Consider the following 22206-nt stretch of genomic DNA (forward strand, 5'->3'; position numbering starts at 1 on the left):
AATAAAAACGATTAAATAAAATTAATAAATAATAATGAATATTTTTTATTCATCTCAATCTCAAAAATACACTAAATTTTTTTTACAAGTACTTCATGCAATTGCTTCATCATAATCAACCGGACGTTAATTGTTTTTTAGCGTTCCGTACCCGAAGGGTAAAACGCGAACCCTATTATTAAGCCTCCGCTGTCTGTCTGTCTGTCTCCAGGCTGTATCTCATAAACCGTGATGTATTTCTGTTGCCGCTATAACAACAAATATAAAAAATAAAATGTATATAATATATATTAAGGGGGCCCCATGCAATAAATTATTTTCTATTCAATCTCAAACATTTATTTATTCAATTATACTTCTTCTAGAAGCACTTTTGAAACGTCATTACATTTTTTTAACATTTACCATTGATTCGGAAAGCAGTATCTATGGAGAAGAACCGGCAAGAAACTCCATAGTTGCTCTTTTATTTATTAACTAGCGACCCACCCCGGCTTCGCACGGGTGCAATGCTGATACTAAATACACAACAGAAAAACTATGAACGTTGTATATAAAAACATAGCGGCCCGGCTTCGCACGGGTATAAAATATATAGCCGGGCGGCCGGCCGGTACCGCCGCAAACGCTATGTCCCGCAATTTTTAACCCTCCGTGCACCATGTGGGGTTTAATACACCCCAGCCATACAAAAAATCTTTGTATCTTTTCCAAACATTGTGCGAAAGTCTTGAAACCTCGTGTAGCTGGAGTTGCGACCTTGCCAGACCTCTTAGCGACATTGGTTTAGTAATAGCGTCGCAGACGCGGTAAACGGACGCCGTCAAAGTGCAGCTGGGTGTAAGAAACCCCACGTAGTTCGGGACGTCCACTAAAAGGTGAGCAGTATGGTGTGATAAAATACGACTATTTTTATATAAATATTTATTTAGTTTGTTTTTTTAATATTTAAAATTATCTGAAATTGTTTCCAGGGCTCATTATGGCACATCACATCAATGAAAATGCAATAATATCCGCACTTATGGAAGAAAATGATAGCGATACGGATGAGCTGTTTCTACCTGGAAGTGAAGATGACTCGGATCAATTGAGCATTCAGTCTGAAAGTGAAAGTGAAGAGGATGTAGAGGATATTAATTTTTAAGCTATTGCATAGCTTCTATCCCGGGCTTTGAGCGGGGACCGAATCCAGAAATTCCGTAACGAAAAACCTCACGCTCCCCACTTCGACGGGCACGGAGGTGTGGTTTGAAGGCATAGCATGCAATATCTTTACCGCGGCAGTCCCCGAGTGCCACACGTATTTTTTTTCTTAAAGTCTTACCGAACCGAACATAGTCTTATTTTAGTTGGTAAAAAGTACTATTTCTGTTACATAGCCTAAAGATATAATAAATGTTTATAATATTTGATAAATTTATTTTATTTTTAACCTCTTATAGTCACGGGATAATAATAATATACACATTACAAATTTACAATAAATACTAGCTATAAAAACGTGGAAAGATTATTGGGTCCAGGAAACCCCACGTAGTGCAGGACGTAACTTTTATCCACGTGGTTCACGGAGGGTTAAATCTGTAATATCTTCGAAAATATTCGCTTAAATCATACGATGTAAAGGGCCATATAGATCTATATTAAATGAACAATGTATTCAAGGTATTTAGCCATTATTTGTCGTAAAAAGTAAATGACAAAAAAAAGTTATTGTGGGTTATCCATATGAGATAGACATATACCATCGCGGACTTTTCTGTAGACCTTTTCAATGTGTATAATACTTAGTACATTATTTTGATAAAACTCGTAGGGCCTGCGTTTGCAATGTAAGAGGCAAAAAATGTATTTTTTTACGACATCACATTAGAAACCTCAAAAATAACAGTACTTCTCCGCTATTTAATGGGTGTTATTATACATATAAACCTTCCTCTTGAATCACTCTATCTATAAAAAAAAAACGCATCAAAATCCGTTGCGTAGTTTCAAAGATTTAAGGGTACAAAGGGACATTGGGATATAGGGACAGAGAAAGCGATTTTGTTTTATACTATGTAGTGAAGATGATAGTACGGAACCTTTCGTGCGCAAGATCGACTCGCACTTGGCCGGTTTGAAATATAAGTTTGCCGACGCAACAATCTCCTTTGTTATAAGATAATTTACAAAAAAGGCTGACCTTCTAATTCTAGGAAACTTTACACTTAATTTTCCTCGGATATTGTGGTGCATGAGCGATGAAGTTTTGGTTGTGTAATTATATATGTAGTTTCAGTTTACTCGGGAAGTAGGAATAAAATTATGTAGATACTTAGACAAAAACTATGGCATAGCCGCACCAACAACACGTTCATGTGTTTGTCATTAAGACATTATAATACTTAATGGAACGATGATTGGAACGATTTTAATGAAAATTTTCGAGTGTGGACTTATAGCATCTACAGACGCTCCGATTTGGTTGGTGCCAACCATCCGACCACGACCAAATCGGAAAGTGTAGAGAGCGGTCGGTCCAACATAATTATTATTAATATTGGTTTGACGTGGTTGGATGCGCCGGCGATACCGACCAAACCAACTTCCTATCCGATCCAACCAAATTGGAACGTCTGGAAGCTTTGTTCCGACCAAATCGGCTCATTCCATAGAGTAATATAGGTAATTGGCTCATTCACATTCGCAACGCCGCCGGTGTAAGACGTCAACATGAACGCCGAGGGAGTTACGGTCACCGAACGTGACATATTAATAAAATTGCTGGAACTATATAAAGACTTTCCCTGTTTGTGGGACTTAAGTAACAAAGATTACGCAAATAGAGATGCCAGAAATCAAGCGTATTTTATTATGTTAGAAGTATTAAAAAAAATTGACAGTGCGGCTACATTAAAAACCTTAAAAAATAAGTTGTAAGAGCCGCATATGACTGTAATTTTCTCTATTTCTATAGTAGAATTTAGCCCATTTTCTTCGTACTATGGTCAACTGACATATTACTCTATGGTCAACTGACAGCTGGAAGGCCAACCGTCGGACAATCTGTAGCAATGTTGGAATGGTTGCCTTGTCGGTTCCGATATGGTTGGCACCAACCAAATCGGAGCGTCTGTAGATACATTTAGGTGGATTCGAGAACAAACGGAACCGTGGAAAGAGAGCATTATTACGTAGAGGAAATAATTCAGCTGATATGATAATGTTTAGGTCCAGTGTAGATTTTACTTTTTTATAAGTAAATAAAATAAGTAAGTATCATAATATTTAATGCTCTTCGAATGTGCCACGTAAAACAAAATAAATGATACCTACAATTAATTCATCGAAATTTCAAAATATCTACTTACTCTAGTCATATGTAATATTAATATGTATTATTGTAAAATATAATATTAGTTAGGTACTTAAATGAAAAAAAAAACATAAAAAACTAAATAAATTTATTGAGTTAACTTAAAAATATATAAAGTTGGCCCCAAAAGTTTTAAGTATAAGTATTAAAAAGCACACTTAAAACTATGATATTTAAAAAAAGGCAATATTCACTTATAGTACGACATAAAAGAGATGAAATTAATTATTTTGGAACTAATTCGTTTTTCATTACCTGGCAACCCTGAATTGGCAATGTAGCTGTCAAGTTGAATAAAAATTTGTTGTTTTTTTCGTGAAGTGGAGAATTATTGAGATCAAATTGTTATTTAGAACAAGAAATTTAAATAAAAAAGGAGACATCATGAAAAAGGTTAAACGTAGCGGTGTCCGTGATGTGGTGTATAAAGTTTTTATTCGGTGTTTGTCCGAATTTCAAGCTGGAAATTTATTGACTGATTTGGAAAACGTTTACAAACGTACAGCAGAATATACCGGTGAGATTCCATTTATTTTTGCTCAGTACTACGTAAAATAGAATATTCCATTAGTAACGAGTGTTTAATGTATGTATGTATGGCGATTATTATGTTTTTGCAAATTAATTTGAGGTTATTTGTATGTAAACAAAAACTAGTTTTTATAGTGCGACCAGCACAATTTGAGTCAAGAAGTTATATCCAATCCAACCAGCCTCAAATAAAGTACCTAGTTTAGATTTTACTACATAGTATAGTGATAACTGTTTTCATACAGCTATCTATCTATTAATCAATCAAACCATAAGAAAAAAAATCATATTTACTGTATCATATTTACAGATACTGAAGATGCCCCGTACCCTCTTGCCAGTACTTCGAAACAGAGTGATGATCAGTCCTTTGAAGGAGTAGAATATTTAGATTTTGATGAATTATATTAATGTACAAAATTTATCTACAAAAAAAATAAAAATATGTGGTTTTCAAATCGCCTTGTTTTTTTCTACCCGACGGACCCAGAAAGAGGGTAATGTGTTTGAGCTGCATGTATGCTTGTTTGTTTGTATGTTTGATTCTATGTGCGCCTCTGCAGTCTAAACACTTGACCGATTTTTATAAAATAACTAATTCCAAATACATTTAAGTAAAATTTGACCTAGGTAGGTCAATTAAAATACTAATGTATTTTTGTCTTAAATTACACTATTGCTACACTGAAACAATTATAACGGTTTAAATCGCGGTATTTATTTTAGATTATATTATATACATTTTTGGATTTTTATTCTATAGTATCAAGATCGCTTGCGTCGCAGTATCAGTGTTGCTATATGAGCGACGGTGGCGCCCTCATTTATTTTCATCTCTTTTGTGTCGCACTGTATCACTTACTTTCTTATAAGGGCGGCCGTACACGGGCCGCTCGAGCAGTTAACGGCTGAGCGACGTACACGGACGGCTCGAGCGGTCGGCGTCAACTGCTCGAGCCGTCGGTTGTTGACCACTCGAGCCGTCGCTACCAACCACTCGAGCGGTTGATTTTTTTGACTAGTCAAGTCATTGATTTTCAGGGGGGGAGGGAGCCGTCGACGGCTCTAGCGCAGTCAACGGCTCGAGCAGTCAGTGTATGCCTCACGACCGCTCGCGAGCCGTTAACGGCACGGTGGAATTTCGTCATGCAGTTGACGGCTTGAAGCGGTCGCGACGGCTCGAGCCGTCACGTGTACGGTGGTGAATGAATGCCTATAGTTCACCGCGCGGTCGCGGCTTCAACTGCTTGAAGCGGTCCGTGTACGGCCGCCCTAATTTTAACCAGTGGCGTAGGCTATAATATAGTGCCGCGCCTTTTCAATGTTACGCTTCTCCCCGTATCGGTGGAAATATCGTAAATTACAATCAACATCTAAAAAAGGACGACTAAGTAATATTAATTAGATATTTCATATTTTTATATTCATAAAAAAACTAGCGGGCCCTCTCAAATTTTTGATACATGGCCAAATATAATAAACGCCCAGTTAGATATTGTAAAGATCAAATAAATCTATTTTTATATGTTTCGATCGTTAATAAAAATTAAATCTATGAGTAATATCTCCGCACTTCCGCTAGTATAGATTCATACGTTGATTCGTCGATGATAACAAACCGTTTTGCCCGTCTACTAAAGTAATAAATGTCTCCAGTATAAATATCGAACCATAGGGCATGGATATGTAAGTCGTGTTTCTCTAAGCGTTTTTTCAGCATACCATATGACGCAACATTTTGAAGCTGTTGTAGCGTATTTACCTGAAAAATATAATTTAGAACATTTCCCATTACAATCATAGACGGCAATCACACAAAATTATTGTTGGATTAATAAAACCACTGCAAAGTGCAAAGATTACTTGAGACAGTTTATCCTCGATGCAGAATTTGTTCTCAGGATCAATATACGCGACAAATTTTCGCTGAGGCGTTTCAGCTGTAAATAACATTGGTTTGTTGAAGTCGCCATTCATATCTAAAAACTTTTGCAGGCTTGTATTTCCGTGAGTACAAAGCCATGACTTAAGGGGGGATATTCGCCGCTGTTCCTGAAAAATAAAAATTCAATATTCATAATAGGTATATTATCTTTATAGCCACTTTTATTCATTTCTTTTTCGTTATTTCGATACGAATTCCTCAAATAAAATGAAAAAGACTTACAATACTAGATTCTGTTTTGCTTTTTAATTTGTATAAGAGATTCATTGCTTTACAATCACTATGTCCGCAGACTATAACATGTCTGATATCGTTCATTATACATCCTAGTTCAAGTCCTGCTGGTTCACAACTAGTCATCTCATCTATAAAGCTTTGAGAATGAGGGACGAGATTACCGGCATTTCTGACTGAAAATATTAACAATCAATTTAATTAATAAATTTAATAAATTTAAGTCGGAATGGTACAAAACGGTAACAATCAATATCATTCATTCATTCATTCATTCATTTAAAAGTGGTAGTCGAGCACGCTTCGGCAGGAATTGGGCCAGCTCGCACCGGGGAAGATACCACACCCCCACAGAAAACCGGCGTGAAATAGTAGCTACTACTGTGTTTCGTACGGTGAGTGGGGGGGCCGGAGGCCCGTATCCCTTTCCTTATCCTTCCCACCCCTTTCCCTTATTCCCATCTTCTTTCCTTTCTTTAACCCAATAGTCCCATCCCATCCCATCCTTCAAACTTCATTCAAAAACACCAACTTCCACCTTAAAGCCGGCAATACGATCGCAGTGTTCCCAACGTTGTGATCGTCATGGGCGGCGTCTATCACCTACCATCAAGTGAGTCGCCTGCCCTATTGCTAGGGTTACTATAAAAAAAAAAAAAAATGCATTCTGCGGGTGTATAAAGTATAGGCCCTTTTAAGCTATTGCATAGCTTCTATCGCGGGCCTTGAGCGCGGGGACCGAATCGAGAAATTCCGTAACGAAAAAACCTCACGCTCCCCACTCCGACGGACACGGAGGTGTGGCTTGAAGGCACGCTATGCAATAGCTTTACCGAGGCAGTCCCCGAGTGCCACACGTCTTTTTTAAATGTTTTTTTTTCACACAGCGCCATAATACATATAACCCCAAAATAGCTATGAGCTGTTTGAAACAAACCGTTAATTTTAAACTGCTCGGTTTAAAATAACGAGAATTTTACTGAAAGATGGCCAACCTTCTGTCTGAAAGCCATCCAAGTCACGGGCAGCATACTATATAGAGACTACAGTACATAATATTATTAATACCACATAATACTAAGACTACTTAATTAGGAAAATGATTTTATATACAAACCAACAAACATGTCGCCTACGCAAGTCTCTGTGAATCTTGTGGGTATCATTCTACTGTCCATGCAAGTGTAAAAAATTGCTTTAGGCTAAAAACATAAATGGAAAATAAATAAGAATTAACATTGTTATAAACATCATGGTTTTAAAATTCTAAGCTTAAAACAAATTGTGATTGTTAAACTTAACTGTAAACGTCAAGTCGATAACTGACACTGGAGTAAATATGTCAAAATCGTTATTTTTTATGAGTTTTTTATTTGTTGTATCCTCACTGAGGTTGTATCGATATGACATTAAATTGACATTTAAAATTTGCACCGAAATCAAGTAGGTATTGCGAAATTAAATACCTACCTACAATTTCTTCACATATTTCTGTTGGCAAAGTTTTAATTTGAAGCATAAAGGTAATTTATATGCATTTGTAAAATCACAATAAAAATTATTTAAGGTTAGTTCTACTTACAACAGGATTGTCTTTAACTTGTTCAAATTGCTTCACCATGCTTGCTCTGTCTAAAACACGGTATCTCATAATACCCCTTAATATTCTATCCATTTTGTGTGCTAACTGAACTTATATCCCATCATTGGGCTGCCACTTCTATTTTAATTTCTAACGCGTGTATGTACATAATTAAAGCTGATTTTGACATTTGTGACCTTCATTACTAAAGCTTATCGGGCGAATGAAAACATTGGGAACAACATGTAAAACTGTAAAAATATGAACGCGTATTTTATGACGATTGCTTTATAGTAGGCTATCAGATAATAATAGTAGACAAAGATGTAATAAATAATAAAATTGCTTAATTTTTTGCTTCTTTTTTAAATTGTTTTTTTTAGTATGTTACTATTAACAAATTATATAACATTTATTTTTCTTTTAGATGAATACAGAGAGTGTTATTGGGGATGGAGCCACTTCTGAGAAGGTGACTCCATTACTGCCTATAAATCACCGTTTCTTGGAACCTGAACGGGCTGTGAAATCCATAACTGATATGGCTATTTGGGAAAAATCAGAAGCTTACATGGAATACACAGGATTCATCGCTACTCTCAATGAAGCAATAAAAAGTAAACCTTTGTCAGTTGATTGTAAAATATCAGAAAATATAACAAAATTTGGGCACATGTTGGATAAAATAAGTAATTTAATAAATGAATTCCCACCAATAGAGCAGCCACAACGGTTTGGCAATAGTGCATTTCGTGACTGGTTGGCAAAGGTGAAGGTTAATTCTACACAGTATCTTCAGGATGCTCTAGATCCAAAACTGCATTTAGCTATACCAGAAATTAAGATATATTTGGAGGAAAGCTTTGGCAATGCCACTAGGATTGATTATGGTACAGGTCATGAGATGGCCTTTATTATGTTCTTATGTTGTCTTTACAAAATAGGTTCCCTGCAGAATGATGATCATGTTGCAACTGTCTTCATTTTGTTTAACAAATACCTTAATATCGCTAGAAAGTTGCAACAAACATACAGAATGGAGCCAGCCGGAAGTCATGGTGTTTGGAGTCTTGACGATTATCAATTTGTGCCTTTCATATGGGGCAGTTCCCAGCTGATTGAACAACCGAGAATATATCCGCCAGCAAAATTTCTAGAAGATGATATTATTGAAAAATATTCAGATGAATATATGTTTTTGTCTTGCATTAAGTATATAAAGGAAGTTAAAACGGGACCTTTTGCGGAGCATTCAAATCAATTGTGGAGCATCAGTGCTGTTGGTTCATGGGCTAAAATAAATCAAGGTCTGATAAAAATGTACAAAAAGGAGGTACTAGCAAAGTTTCCTGTTATACAGCATGTATTATTTGGATCTCTTTTGCCCATACGTAGATTCCCTATCCAACATTGATGATAAATAAAAGCCACTGTTGTATTATATTTTTAATTTATTTACTGTAACATTTTATCTCATATTATTTATAATCAGTATTATTATAATACTTGTGTTAATTTGATTTTTGATTTGAATCAAATTTTGTAATCAAAATGTGATATTAATTTAATTTCAGTTAGGTGTTATTAAAATTGGTATTGCTAAGTCTATAACTTAAATGTGAAGATATTTCCTACATGATTGTAGAATGCGCTTTTAATTTTTTACCTTAATATTTATATAATACTATGTAAAGATGAATTGATGAGTATGTAGGATTGTTACTTTGTAATAAAATTCTAAGACAAATACTTTGGTTTTTTGTTTAATTTCCAAAATGCATCGAGAAGTTTTCTAAAAAATCTCAATGTTTATCGTATTCATAATAAAGTATATACAATTAACACATTTATGTAGAAGTAATTGTTGTACAACTTTCAAAAGTTTCACATTATTTCACATAAATATTTGTGATACAATTATTGCATTATGCATACTTTAATTATTTCAAAATAATCAAGTAGCCTATTCCTAGACCTCGTAATACAAAGCATATTCTAATACTTAGTATTTCACATTTCACATGACATATCAATAACTGACCACAGCCACACTTATGAGTAGTATAAATTAAATAATTTATCACTAATTTATGCGTGTTCATTAATGCTCATTTCCTAAAACGTTTGCGGCGATTGCTTCTGGTTTCTTAGCAAAATGATTTCTGTAGAGCGTGTAAGCCATGCCTATAGTGAGAGCTCCGACGGCAGTGCCCTGTGCTATCACACGGAACTGCATGAGGAACACGCTGGTGCTCATTGCTCCACGATTTTTGTATGCGTAACCTCCATATCCCACAGCCGCAGCGAGACCAGCTAATCCTGTATGTAAAAATTAAAAATCTATTTAGTTAAGAAACGCACCAGAAATCAAACTCCAACCTAGGGTTTACGCTCATGTTTACAGCATCAGAAATAGTGCACCCTTATCATCATGCATCATCTAAGAATAGTTTATAATGTTATTATAATATATCTTACTCGTAACTCGTAAGGGCATCAACTAGTTAACTACGTATTGATTTTAGAGTCTCATACAATGGTTAGATATGATACCAGTTACCACAACAGGATACCACTTTCATGCAGGTATCGAAAGCAGAGCAGAAAAGTATTAAATGCTTGACTGTACGGTAATAAATTAAACAGCAGATGAGCGATACGTACCGATTACCATAAAAGGCGACTCTTTGGATTTTCTTGCCAATCGTTCCTTGTGAGTTTCTTCTCTGTAGTCGAAGTCTGGTCGTTCAAGGGCCATTGTGGATTCTGTAAATTCATAATTAATTAATATAAGTGCAACTCTCTTTTATATGCATACATAATATGTATATCGGTATAGTATAATATACAGTTCACACTATAATCGTTGAATTTTATGTTTATAGTTTGCTATGTACTCAAATAACAATATCCATATTAATATGTAATTTTATTATACGTAAACTATGTATCGACTAGTTACCCCTGTGAAAATACATTATATTATTTTAAATGCGAAAATAACTGTCCTTAAATCTGTTTGTCTGTTTCTTCTTCGCGCCTAAACGTCTAACCGATATGGATGAAAGGACAAAAACGGGGAAGTACTGTTTTTCTTTCAGTACGCGGACGCCACAGAGCAAGTAATATAGGCGGACGCAGCTGCGGCTGAAAAGCTGGTTATAAATAAATTATGTTCAGTGTTATTGATAACCGAGGGCATTTGAAGATATGTACCTAAACCTAAATTATTAAAACATATTGAGATTACGTTATAAGCTAAAACAATTGTATCCGATTACCGAAAATGCATCGAGAAGTTTTCTAAAAAATTGATTTAAGAGGGAACCACCGCCTCCCGTGTATACCTATGTTGTGGCCTATACATAACAGCTAGAGCTACACATAATTATCTATTCTATTTATCCTCTTTTCAAAAGTCATAATATTATTTTAAACAAGCCAGAAATATGTACCTACAAGGAAATAATTTAATGCAAAGTATGTAACTATACATAAATACGTAAAGCATCATTCATTATTTAGGTATATGTATTACTTAATTCAAACTCTAACAAACATTTCAATTGACAACAAATATATAATATCTACCTAACTTAAGACTAATCAGATATCAAATGATATTGTACAATACATAATATCATATAGAGTAGTTATCAGTTTCATTCAGGCGTATAATTTGAAATATTGTAGATTCGTTTGATACCTACTAATGTAGGTACCTACATAGGTATACAGTGGGATCTTCTAGACTAGACTCTAGAGAATCACGTTTTATAGTGCTTAAATAGATAGGTTTTTATCATGTTTGTATAAAAACATTTTCCTTTGCATTTATAACAGAAGTCATAAGTGAATATGGAAAAGGAAAGCTAACGATCTGGATCCGGCTCCGGTTCATAAAGATTAATAAATGATCGGGAATTAATAAAGATTATATACATTTTTACTTATATGAAAATATATAGTACATTAGGACCGTCTAGACTTTTAAAAGTACCACATAGTTATCTACAGAAAGACTTGATTAGGTAGGTAGCTACTAGATAATTTTTAAGTGGTGACGCGGCTGACAATAATTGAGAATTCTCGCAACTGGGATTTAACAGTGATACTTACAGGAAGTTCACTTATAAAATATATTATAATATTACGACTGCTGGAACCATGAGCACCTATAACTAGTTACGTACTTACTTCTGCTTTTTTTAAAATAAATTTTTTCGTTATTCTTTTAAAAACGATCAGTAAAAATATTTAAAAAATAACACTAATCAAAAATATCTTACCGATATAAACAGAAGTCAAGGTTAAAACAATACAAAAGCACGGGCCGACGTCACTATATCAATTCCAATATAGATTATTGTATTACGCAACACGTCTACAACACGCGGTTATCAGCAGAGGACTGGTGAAGTGTATACTAATCAGTAAAATGAAAACCGGCCTCTGCAAACTTATTCCTGGCAAATTGCGAATGACGACTGTACCGAGGGAAGTCCACTCCGCATTGTTACAGCAGATGAGGAAAATGAGTTGATAAATGTTCTCAGTAGGATGTCAATAAAGTTTAAGGTGGCTTAATTATCCTTCTATGCTTCAAAATTATTTTTTTATAAAGTAGTTACGTTTATAATAATTTTCATAGGTTTTCAAATTTAGCTATTTCTTAATTTGTCTGAAGAACTGTACTTCTAATAGGTAAGTACAGTTCTTCAGTTAAATATTATAGTTATACTAAATTATGTTTTGGAAATTCCTTATATATTTTTTACGGATTTTAACATTGACAACGTTTCCTGAAAACATGGAGATAAATAAATTGTGTTTAAATTCCGTTAAAAATATTTAATATCTAGAACCTTAATTAAAGGTACGATGATGAACAACTAATTATGATTGGAATATCTATGTACTTAGTTTAATTCGTCCAAATAAGTAAGATAAAAAGTAAAAACTGTTTTTTACCATTGAGATAATATGTACTAAGTAGATATTATCTCAACGTTTTTTACCGAAATACTTGGGTGGGATAATATTAGGCAACATGCTTTTTAACCGTGGTTTAAAAAACCCTGTCGATTACACCTTAATTTTCGATATTACATATAGGATATTTTTTCGATACTATATTATAATATCCGAGGGACAAACTATTTATATGACGATGTTCGTCATCACTCTGCGTTTGAGGAAAATTAATTAACGATGACTCATGCAGACGATGCAATACGATATACTATGGCGTCATTATTGTTGATTTATTTTCAATGACTGTTGTCTTCATTTACCGCAATATATTTGATGTCCATAGAAAGTCCATAGAAAATTAATGTAGAACGATTACACTTCACGCAATATATTAAGTATAGGTATGTATATTATGTCGTAACTTTAATCAATTTATAAATATAAACACATTTAATAAATATGTATCTAAATGGTCACCTTCGAAACCTACCTCAGATTACTTTCTCGCTGACTTGTAGTAATTTACTATTGTGCAATTGTTTGTGTTTGGTAAACCGTAAACTAGGTATAGTAGGTATGTCAATGAATAATTATTACAATGAATAGTCAAATAAGTTCATATTAATCATGGGAATAGAACGATACCAATACAGTAGTACAGCAGAATTGAATATTGTTTACCTTTTGCTTATACTTTTATACTCTTTTGGTGCCATGCTTTGAAACTTTAGATGACTTTATCCTTATTTTAAGAAGTAGGTAGGTAGGTACTAGAAGTATGAAGTATGCTGTAATATTATTGAGGAAGAGTGTAACTCGTGTCATCGTTATGTTATGATTTTTGTGTCTGGCGTTTGGAGCACTTGATTAAGGGTAACATATTGGTTAACATTATTAAGGGTAACATAGCACTTGATTAAGGGTAAATAAATTATTGCGATGATGCAGACGGTACGAAGCCCGCCGCTATAGTTGTAAAAGTTTAGAATTTGAAGAATCGAGTTTAAACTTGAAGCTGAATAAGATAAATATGTAATACATATTTTATTGGTTTGGAGACGTAGTTAACTACTTACTTATATTCTAAAACTTTTAATCACTGATTTTTTGCCTTAAATTATAAATTGGTTGGTTATACAACTGTCTCACATAATGATAAAGCTTACGGTCATTATTGAACATATACGTACTTATATAGGTAATTAAAACTTCACTATTAAAAGGCTAAATTTATTTGAAGTAGGTAACCAGTATTAGCAACTAATGATACAAAATCACAGATAATTGGCTTTACCATACATTATATTACAGAACAATTAAAAAGGTACATATCAGGTCTTAAAATGTAACATTTTTATATACCTACCTATTTATTGTATGAATCATTAAAATATAGTTTATGTACCTAATAAGAGTCCACACTACCTCCACTAAATTTGTTAAAGTTGCCATTTTTATAATTAGCACCAACAAAAAATTATTTATCGCCATTAATTATTGGTTTTACCGTTTACGTTAAACAATAAAGTTGCCTAAAGACTAGTGGAAGTAAAAATCGCGGCAACAATCGAATCCTTATAAATAAACAGTTAAAACAGATTAAAAGTAGTCCATTGAAAAGTTACATTTGGGGTCACGTTTTTAGAGGACGCAATTTTATTTTTGTGTTGTGTAGGGGGGGTCAGTGTGAAGCTAAAACCAAGTCTGTGGGGTCACCACCCTTGTCCCAGGGCCACTATCTTGAAAATAGCGGCTGAAATGGTTTTTACGATATAACTCTTAAACTATTACTTCTTACTATTACTTTTACTCAAAAAAAGCAAGGTTGGCCTAAAAAATGTAACATTTCAATGGACTAAAGTAATTTAGCAATAAATTCAACAAAACGAAACAAAAGACGGATGAGTGTAGGTACTTAATTTTATACGCCTTTAAAAATATAATGAGCAATAATTTGTACAAAGAGATATGTATGAGGGGTCATATCCATAAACAAATCAAATCAAGGAAGAGAGAGTCATAAAAATGAGTTAGCACAATATTAGAAACGTTGTTACTATTGTTTACAATAAAAACTTTCAGTGTATACTATTGAAATGTTTGAATTGATGAAGAATTAATAGATGACCCCTTTCCAGCACAAATTTTATAAAAGAATTGCCATTGCAATAGTAAGTAATGGTAGAATTTATATAGGTTGACTATAATGAGCTATAAAAAAAACTTTTTTTTATTAAAACCTTTATATTATTATCTACAGAATTAAGTATTAACAAATGGTTATAATTTATAAACTATTAAAATAATAGACGATTAAAATTAAAAAAATAACAAAGATCGCACAATCGGTGGCTTTTAGTATTCTTTTACAGTTCAATAATTTTGGAAGTTTTTCCAAATATTATCATAATTTTATTAAATATTTTTTTATCCAATTATATAATGGAATGCAGTTAAAATTTCTTAAATATTGATAACGTTATTGATAAATTTGTAAAGGTTAATTCAACGAAATAATATATTAAAATTTAAAACCAAATGAAAACTGCTTTAGAAACACTCATTAATTTAAGGCATCAACTCACTTATTCTAAGTAGAGGCATAAATATCAATGTACATTGGAGAGTAAATAAATATTTTGCATATAAAATAACCTTCTCTACTTTACCCATTCTTTAAACTTCAATATTATCATAAGAATGAGATAACAATCTTTGATAATGTTGTCTTTCATTCTTGTATAATCACTGATGTGTAATTTTCTTCTATCTCTAGGGTCAGCTCACACCAAGACATAGCACGACACGACGTGATATAGTTTGCAAGCAGAATGGACCTTGATTTCCATTGATGAAGGTATGGATTTGTAAATCGAAATACACTGGGTAATGTTTCGAACAATGCAGTGGAAACATTTTTACATGTACAAAAAGACACTTCGGCCTATACCGGGTGCAATCGTTAAGTGCGCACAGGCAATTATTCCGTAACTATTACAGATATCAAATCATTTTAAAATGATATCGAAACCTAATGAATAAAATGACAATAATAAATTAAAAAAAAAAATAAAACAGAATAACCATTAAACAATGAATATTTCAAGGTCCTTCGAGTCGCCTTCACGCCGTTTTGTTAACAATTTGTTCAAGCATCCGTGCGTCTTGTCCGTCGCGTTATATTCCTGTGTGAACTGACCCTTATCGTGTCTCACTGGTATTGGCTCGGAGCGCTGGATGAGACCTTCTCTAGTTTCTCAAAGTGTTTCCTGGCATTACGTATATTGATGAGTGTGGCCTCTGACGGTATCTTCGGGTCGGACATTTCGACCATAACGTACGTGTTACTCGTGAAGCCATCTATGAAGGCTGCGAACACGCTGTTCCTTACCTGTATGGATTTTTATCACTTTATTTCAATGTAATTAATTGTAGTATATTTTAAATATGTAAATTATATTTTCAATGGAATTTGTTTTATTGGAATATTTTTTGTTCTGTTTTTGAATCAAGACTATTCAAACTGCCTCTGTAAAATGTGATTTCAATATCTTAAAAATAAAGGAAATAAAAAGAGTTAATTATTTTGTATTCATGAATAATACTCAAACTCTTGGAAAAGCTAGAAACTAATGTTTGTACTTGATCTTATAGCATTATATAACAATATGATAGCATAAAGCTGTTCTATTTCATTTAATTTGGACCAAACACTAGAATCAGTATTAATTGTATCATGAATCTTGCGTAAACTTACCTCCATGCTCTGAAATTGCGCGGCAAGTTTAGAGCAAGAAAGTTTGAACTGTTTCACAATATTGGAGACTTTCTCAAAACGGTGAGCATCGCGGTGCGGGCGCCGCTGACAGTGGGATACTACGAGGAAAGTCGCGCGCTCAAACAGGAGTACCTGAAAAATTTTATTATTTTGTCTGTATAACACTGAGGGACAAACAATACTGTGTTGATCGACATTTTTGAAATTAAGCTGACTCCTAGTCAATTATTATATTTAAAACAATAAGCAACATACCATTGCTTACAATATAAAATTAGAATTATTTTAATATTTGTAAATGAAAAATAAGCTTAATATTAATTGAGAACTTTTAAATTAACTTAATTCATAACACCATAGTTGAACTATTTTTTGGATTGGGTTTTCTTAAAAATATATAAAAGCAAAAATCCTACCTCATCAGCATCAACAATGTCTGCAAACTGCTTCAATGAAGATTCTAGAGCCTTTACATTAGGTATTAATTTGTACACTATGCTGGACCATGCTCTGTAAACAACCAAATAAATGTTTTATTTAAAAAAAAATACAAAATTTAATATACATTTGCTGAACAAATAAATTAGATTGCACAAAATAAAATCAGTGATAATATTTTTAAATATAGATATATAATATTTATTATAATTATATTACATTTATAAGCTCTTTCGTATTGTGTTTTACTACAAAATTTGGAATATAATATGATCAATCTAATACTTATTCTATATAAAACAAATCATACTTATAAAGAGTTTCATCCCAGATGCTGGTTCTAAAGCAAGTACACTCAAGTGGTTTAGAGAGCCTTTTCAAGTCTTCCTCTCGAGTTTTGAAGATTTCTTCTCTCCTCTCTTCCGCAACTAGATCCATTTTATGGACCAAGCAGAATATCCTTGCTTCTGGTGAGTTCTGGAAAATTATTTGAAAGAATTGTTTAAATGGAAATGGATGATAACTGTTATGATGTTAATTATTTTATGATATACTAGGATAATTGACTATGGATATTTAATTATTATTAATATGTACATAACTATATAAAATATAAAAAACTTACTTGCAAAATAGCTTCTAAACATGACTGGTAATAGTGCATATCTTTCTCCATTTCTCTGCTCTCAACATCAAACACATATATCAAGACTTCAACATTCCTGAAGATATTGTCTCTTTGAGAGGCAAAATAGTTCTCCATAAATGCTTCCTGTCCTCCGCAGTCCCATAGATTGAGAACAAGGTTTCCCAGAAACCTTACGTGTGAGTGTTCCACATCAACTATATAGCACAATTAATATAAGTAAATTAAATGAAGTAAGAGATGAATATAAATATGTCTTGCAGGTTTTGATGTCAATTGCAATATACAAATTATAATAAAGTTACAACACTCACTTGTAGCTCCCAAACGTCTTGTATCTCTTGCTATATAGTTGGCAAATATAATAGACCTCATACTGGTTTTACCAGAACCACTTTTGCCCATCAATAATACCTGTAAGTTTTAGATAAATTGGTATAAGTAAAAAAGGGGCTAATTCTGACAAAAATAAACATACTGTTTAACTTCTTAGCTTCAAAATATGTTGAATTGTTGAGTCTTTAAAGGATCCAAAAGAAAAATTGATGTAAAATATTTTATTAGAAAAAAGATCCACTAATAAAAATAACAATTTCAAACATACCTTCTTCTTCATGTTGACAATTTATTTGATGAAAATCTAATAGGTACCCAAGGAAAGCTTATGATAATGTAACGAAATGAGAAAACTTTCGACTTCGAGCCTTTGTTACGATAAATAAAAAATAATTTTAAAGCGACGTAGTTAGTGAAAAAATAAAATGTAGGCGTTTTAAAGAAGCGTATTTATTCCTTATTCATTTAAATACAAACAATAAGCATAAAAAACGATTATCACTAGTGGTGTATGTCGTAAATAAAATTAAAGCAGACACAGTGAATACTGAATTACTGAATAGTAAACTGTCAAGTGATCTGTGATTGTGAATATGAATATCAATTACTGTCAATGTCAACTGTCTTGTATCATTTACCATAAAAAATATTAGCGGGGATTTGCAAGATCGATCATGTAATTTATTAATATTTATTTAAGTAATTACTTAATGATCTAAGTGCAAGATTGAAAATTGCTTCTGAATAAAAGTATCAGATTTAGATATTTTCTATTATAAGGGTGCAAGGTAGCTAGAGTGTTAGAATTTTAGGGGAATTTCATTTCATTTCATTTAGGAATTCATTTTCGTTGAAATCGATTTAAAATATTTAAAATGGATTGCGTCTTGCAAATCGCAATACCAGAATATTGCTCTGAGAGAATACCTTTGCGATTGTTTGTCAATGTCGTTGTCATTGTCAAAAGCATGATATTTGGAGAATCGCGTGGATTTTTCCAAAATCTAGAAATGTATTCAATAAAGTGATAGATATTGATTGTATAAATTTGAAAGGATGGCGCGTCACCGTAATATAAGAAACAGAAGTTATTCTGACGATTACGACTATGAGGATGTGTACGGACATTCAGTTGAAGAGGACTCTTGTTTATCTCCAAGTGATGCTGCTCAGTTTATGTATGATCGTTCACGAAACCAGCACGCTATATCACAGTTTATAGATTCTCATGATGATATACAAGAGGAGCCGGAAGATGATGACGTCGACAATTCACGGCCTGCTCTCGAGCGTCGGGAATCTATGGACTTGAGGGGCCTTAACTTAACGGAAGATGATGAAGCAAAGCTTATGTCGTGTTTGGATGAACTGCGAAACATTTTAGGTGATACCTTGTCGGAAAATATTCTTATACAAACGGTTTTAAAACATAGATTTGATTATAGTAAAGCACTTGATGAAATATTAAATAATAACAAATCTGCCAATGACTTGACAAATATACAACAACGTACCGATTCCACAAGGCCTAAAGTAGTTGTTGAACCACCAATAGTTATTCCAGTAGTAGATAAAGCTCCACTTTCTATATCTACGGTGGACCAAACACCAAAAGTAATTGCATCAAAAATTGAAAAGACAACACCTATAGTAAAGGGTTTTCAAATTAATGTAGATGGTATTACTAATAGTCGACCTCAGACACCCAGAGACCAGTCTCCTGCGGTGGACAGAATACAGTCTAGAAATGACAATTTAGATGATAGTAAGTCAACCCCAAAAGTTAAAGAAAGTAAAATAGATCCAAATACAAAATTTACCAATGAAAGAGGTTCTGATAAAGAGCATTTGTATATTGTTGTTATTGGGCATGTGGATGCTGGCAAGTCTACATTAATGGGACATTTACTTTGTGAGCTTGGCGAGGTCAGCCAAAGGACTCTGCATAAATATGAGCAGGAGAGCAAGAAGATAGGCAAGCAGAGCTTCATGTATGCTTGGGTATTGGATGAAACCGGAGAAGAGAGAGTACGAGGGATAACAATGGACGTTGGAAAGGCTCAGTTTGAAACAAAGACAAAAAAAGTAATTATATTAGATGCACCGGGCCACGCAGACTTTATCCCAAATATGATTACTGGCGCTGGACAAGCAGATGTGGCTTTGTTAGTAGTAGATGCTACTAGAGGAGAATTTGAATCAGGATTTGAACTTGGTGGACAGACCAGGGAGCATGCTCTACTGGTAAGGTCTCTTGGAGTCAATCAGCTAGCTGTTGCTGTCAACAAATTAGACACCACAAACTGGTCTCAAGAGCGCTTTAATGATATTGTTAAAAAATTAAAAGCATTTTTAAAGCAAGCTGGATTTAAAGACTCAGATGTTACTTTTGTGCCATGTTCTGGTCTGACAGGAGAGAATCTTGTTAAAACCCCAACTGAAGGTGAATTAATCAAATGGTATAGTGGTCCCAGCTTGCTCGATGTAATAGATAAGTTTAATGTCCCAGAGAGACCTGTTTCTAGGCCTTTGCGAATGTCCATAAATGATGTATTTAAAGGTACTGGGTCTGGCTTCTGTGTGGCTGGGCGAATAGAAACTGGAATACTGAATAAAGGTGATAAAGTATTGGTGTGTCCGTCAAAAGAGACAGCTGAGGTTAGAAGTCTTGCTATTAATGAGTTTACTACTAATGTATCATTTGCTGGAGATCAAGTTGCTGTGACATTGTCGGGCGTAGAAATGCAAAATGTATCAATTGGTTACATACTGAGTGATCCTGTGAACCAAGTGCCTGTAACAACACGATTTGAAGCCCGGCTCGTAGTCTTCAATGTGAAAGTACCTATTACTAAAGGCTATCCTGTATTACTGCATCACCAGTCACTGGTAGAATCGGCACACATTAGTAAACTCAAAGCACTTTTGAATAAAAGCACTGGAGAATTAATAAAGAAAAAGCCTAGATGTTTAGGAAATAATTCAGTAGCCCTAGTAGAGATTACGGCGTGTAGGCCTATTTGTATGGAGCGATACAAAGATGTGAAGGAGTTAGGAAGAGTAATGTTACGTGTTGCAGGTGTTACAATAGCTGCTGGACTTGTAACTGAGATTTATACAGATTGATCTGATGTTCTGTTCAATATTTATTTTTGTCAAATATAGCAGATTTTTCTGGCTTTAAATGTACACACTTTCAGAGGATGAAAATGTAAATTTCATAAGGATTTTATGTACAATATTGTATTGTGCTATACATAATCGTGATAATTATAACATATAAATTATATTTATGGCAATAAATGTTATCAAAGTTTGTGATTTTATTATTTGTACATATCCTTAGGTCCTAGGCTACTCCTTTAGGTTCTATATTTGTGATACGGACATAACTTTTTAAATTTATTTTCAATATGTAAGATTTTTTTTGTAAAATTTCGTATTTCAGAATACGATTTTGCTGCTATCACATTTAATTTTACGTTTAGATATTATTTTCTGTTGAAAGTAGTGTGGCACATTTTTCTTATTCATCCCAGTTATACTTCGATCGAATAACAAAGCGTATTCACGATCGAACGTGGAAGCTATTTCTATGGTTTCTGTCACGTTTTTATGTATTCTCGAGAATTATTAAAAAAGATAAGCCTCTCGAGGTGAAAATTATTATTTATTTTTAACTAGCGGTCCGCCCCGGCTTCGCCCGTGGTACATATTTACGTTTTCTCTACATAAGAACCATCCTCGTACTTCAAGGAATATAATAAAAAAAAAATTATCGAAATCGGTTCAGCCGTTCTCGAGTTATGCGCTTACCAACACATTTTGAAGAAGATAATATATAGACTATTGATTCTGTATTGGAAAATGAACTTTTAGTATTATTCGACGCACTATATGTTTTTAGGCCCGAAAAGTCTGACATTCTTGTTTTATTGGAATTATCTAAGGAGCTTCTCTTTTTAAATGCACGAGTAGAACACCCAGAGTTTTATTTAAAAAACACGATTTTTAAAAAAAATATTTAAAATATTGGAATTTTTGCGGCCGAATGAGCTAAATAAATTCGTATAAAAAAAATAGATACACTAAGTAGATAATTTATTATGTTGCTAATATATTATGTAGTGACTAGCTTTCCACCCGCAGCTTCGCCCGCGCAGTCAAAGAAAAACCCGCATAGTTCCCGTTCCCGTGGTATTTCCGGGATAAAACCTATCCTATTTCCCGTGATAAAAAGTAGCCTATGTCCTTTCTCGGATATCAAAATATCTCTATACCAAATTTCATGCAAATTGGTGCAGTAGTTAAGGCGTGATTGAGTAACAGACAGACAGACAGAGTTACTTTCGCATTTATAATATTATAGTATGGATTACAG

At 33.6% G+C, this 22206-nt stretch overlaps 5 protein-coding genes across 7 annotated transcripts; 2 read left to right on the forward strand and 3 right to left on the reverse strand.

Annotated features, from left to right (window-relative positions):
* Nucleotides 1-4750: 4750 nt before the first annotated feature.
* CAHbeta (carbonic anhydrase beta) lies at nt 4751-7933 on the reverse strand. Its single transcript, XM_090120000.1, has 5 exons — nt 7654-7933; nt 7189-7273; nt 6060-6247; nt 5756-5944; nt 4751-5654 (listed from the first exon to the last, which is right to left on the reverse strand). The coding sequence occupies exons 1-5, from the start codon at nt 7744-7746 to the stop codon at nt 5445-5447; spliced, it is 765 nt and encodes a 254-aa protein (XP_089976126.1). The 5' UTR covers nt 7747-7933; the 3' UTR covers nt 4751-5444.
* LOC149909872 (serine/threonine-protein phosphatase 2A activator-like) lies at nt 7459-9094 on the forward strand. 2 transcript variants are annotated; one of them, XM_090119999.1, is made up of 2 exons: nt 7459-7594; nt 8081-9094. In XM_090119999.1, the coding sequence occupies exon 2, from the start codon at nt 8081-8083 to the stop codon at nt 9065-9067; it is 987 nt and encodes a 328-aa protein (XP_089976125.1). In that variant the 5' UTR covers nt 7459-7594; the 3' UTR covers nt 9068-9094. The 2 variants fall into 2 exon arrangements, with proteins under 2 accessions (XP_089976125.1, XP_089976124.1); XM_090119998.1 differs by having other exon boundaries at nt 7465-7638.
* A 3-nt stretch (nt 9095-9097) lies between these two features.
* On the reverse strand, nt 9098-13244 carry LOC149909873 (HIG1 domain family member 1A, mitochondrial-like). 2 transcript variants are annotated; one of them, XM_090120001.1, is made up of 3 exons: nt 13118-13244; nt 10318-10419; nt 9098-9972 (listed from the first exon to the last, which is right to left on the reverse strand). In XM_090120001.1, the coding sequence occupies exons 2-3, from the start codon at nt 10409-10411 to the stop codon at nt 9755-9757; spliced, it is 312 nt and encodes a 103-aa protein (XP_089976127.1). In that variant the 5' UTR covers nt 10412-10419; nt 13118-13244; the 3' UTR covers nt 9098-9754. The 2 variants fall into 2 exon arrangements, with proteins under 2 accessions (XP_089976127.1, XP_089976130.1); XM_090120004.1 differs by lacking the exon at nt 13118-13244 and adding an exon at nt 11943-12064.
* A 599-nt stretch (nt 13245-13843) lies between these two features.
* Nucleotides 13844-18401, reverse strand: RagA-B (Ras-related GTP binding A/B). Its single transcript, XM_090120006.1, has 7 exons — nt 18094-18401; nt 17804-17903; nt 17469-17686; nt 17154-17320; nt 16822-16915; nt 16385-16537; nt 13844-16018 (listed from the first exon to the last, which is right to left on the reverse strand). The coding sequence occupies exons 1-7, from the start codon at nt 18103-18105 to the stop codon at nt 15839-15841; spliced, it is 924 nt and encodes a 307-aa protein (XP_089976132.1). The 5' UTR covers nt 18106-18401; the 3' UTR covers nt 13844-15838.
* Nucleotides 18402-18764: 363 nt separating this feature from the next.
* HBS1 (translation elongation factor EF-1alpha (GTPase) HBS1) lies at nt 18765-21141 on the forward strand. Its single transcript, XM_090120005.1, has one exon. The coding sequence runs from the start codon at nt 18882-18884 to the stop codon at nt 20949-20951; it is 2070 nt and encodes a 689-aa protein (XP_089976131.1). The 5' UTR covers nt 18765-18881; the 3' UTR covers nt 20952-21141.
* Nucleotides 21142-22206: the final 1065 nt, after the last annotated feature.

The sequence above is a fragment of the Colias eurytheme genome, chromosome 3 (genome assembly GCF_061535395.1).
Source record: "Colias eurytheme isolate Ceu_HAF_F1 chromosome 3, ilColEury1 Martin Lab GWU primary, whole genome shotgun sequence".
Taxonomy (NCBI): Eukaryota; Metazoa; Arthropoda; class Insecta; order Lepidoptera; family Pieridae; genus Colias; species Colias eurytheme.

What these genes read in the sequence shown, in the direction of transcription:
- LOC149909873 (XM_090120001.1), bottom strand. Translation starts at nt 10,411, where the DNA reads ATGGCCCTTGAACGACCAGACTTCGACTACAGAGAAGAAACTCACAAG. An exon ending in GTCGCCTTTTATGGTAATCG is followed by an intron (nt 9,973 to 10,317) that starts GTACGTATCGCT and finishes TTTTACATACAG; the next exon opens with GATTAGCTGGTCTCGCTGCG.
- RagA-B (XM_090120006.1), bottom strand. An exon ending in AAGACGTTTGGGAGCTACAA is followed by an intron (nt 17,687 to 17,803) that starts GTGAGTGTTGTA and finishes TGTGCTATATAG; the next exon opens with TTGATGTGGAACACTCACAC. An exon ending in GTTTAGAAGCTATTTTGCAA is followed by an intron (nt 17,321 to 17,468) that starts GTAAGTTTTTTA and finishes ATAATTTTCCAG; the next exon opens with AACTCACCAGAAGCAAGGAT.
- LOC149909872 (XM_090119999.1), top strand. Translation starts at nt 8,081, where the DNA reads ATGAATACAGAGAGTGTTATTGGGGATGGAGCCACTTCTGAGAAGGTG.
- CAHbeta (XM_090120000.1), bottom strand. Translation starts at nt 7,746, where the DNA reads ATGGATAGAATATTAAGGGGTATTATGAGATACCGTGTTTTAGACAGA. An exon ending in AAGTTAAAGACAATCCTGTT is followed by an intron (nt 7,274 to 7,653) that starts GTAAGTAGAACT and finishes TTATGTTTTTAG; the next exon opens with CCTAAAGCAATTTTTTACAC. An exon ending in CGTAGGCGACATGTTTGTTG is followed by an intron (nt 6,248 to 7,188) that starts GTTTGTATATAA and finishes TAATATTTTCAG; the next exon opens with TCAGAAATGCCGGTAATCTC.
- HBS1 (XM_090120005.1), top strand. Translation starts at nt 18,882, where the DNA reads ATGGCGCGTCACCGTAATATAAGAAACAGAAGTTATTCTGACGATTAC.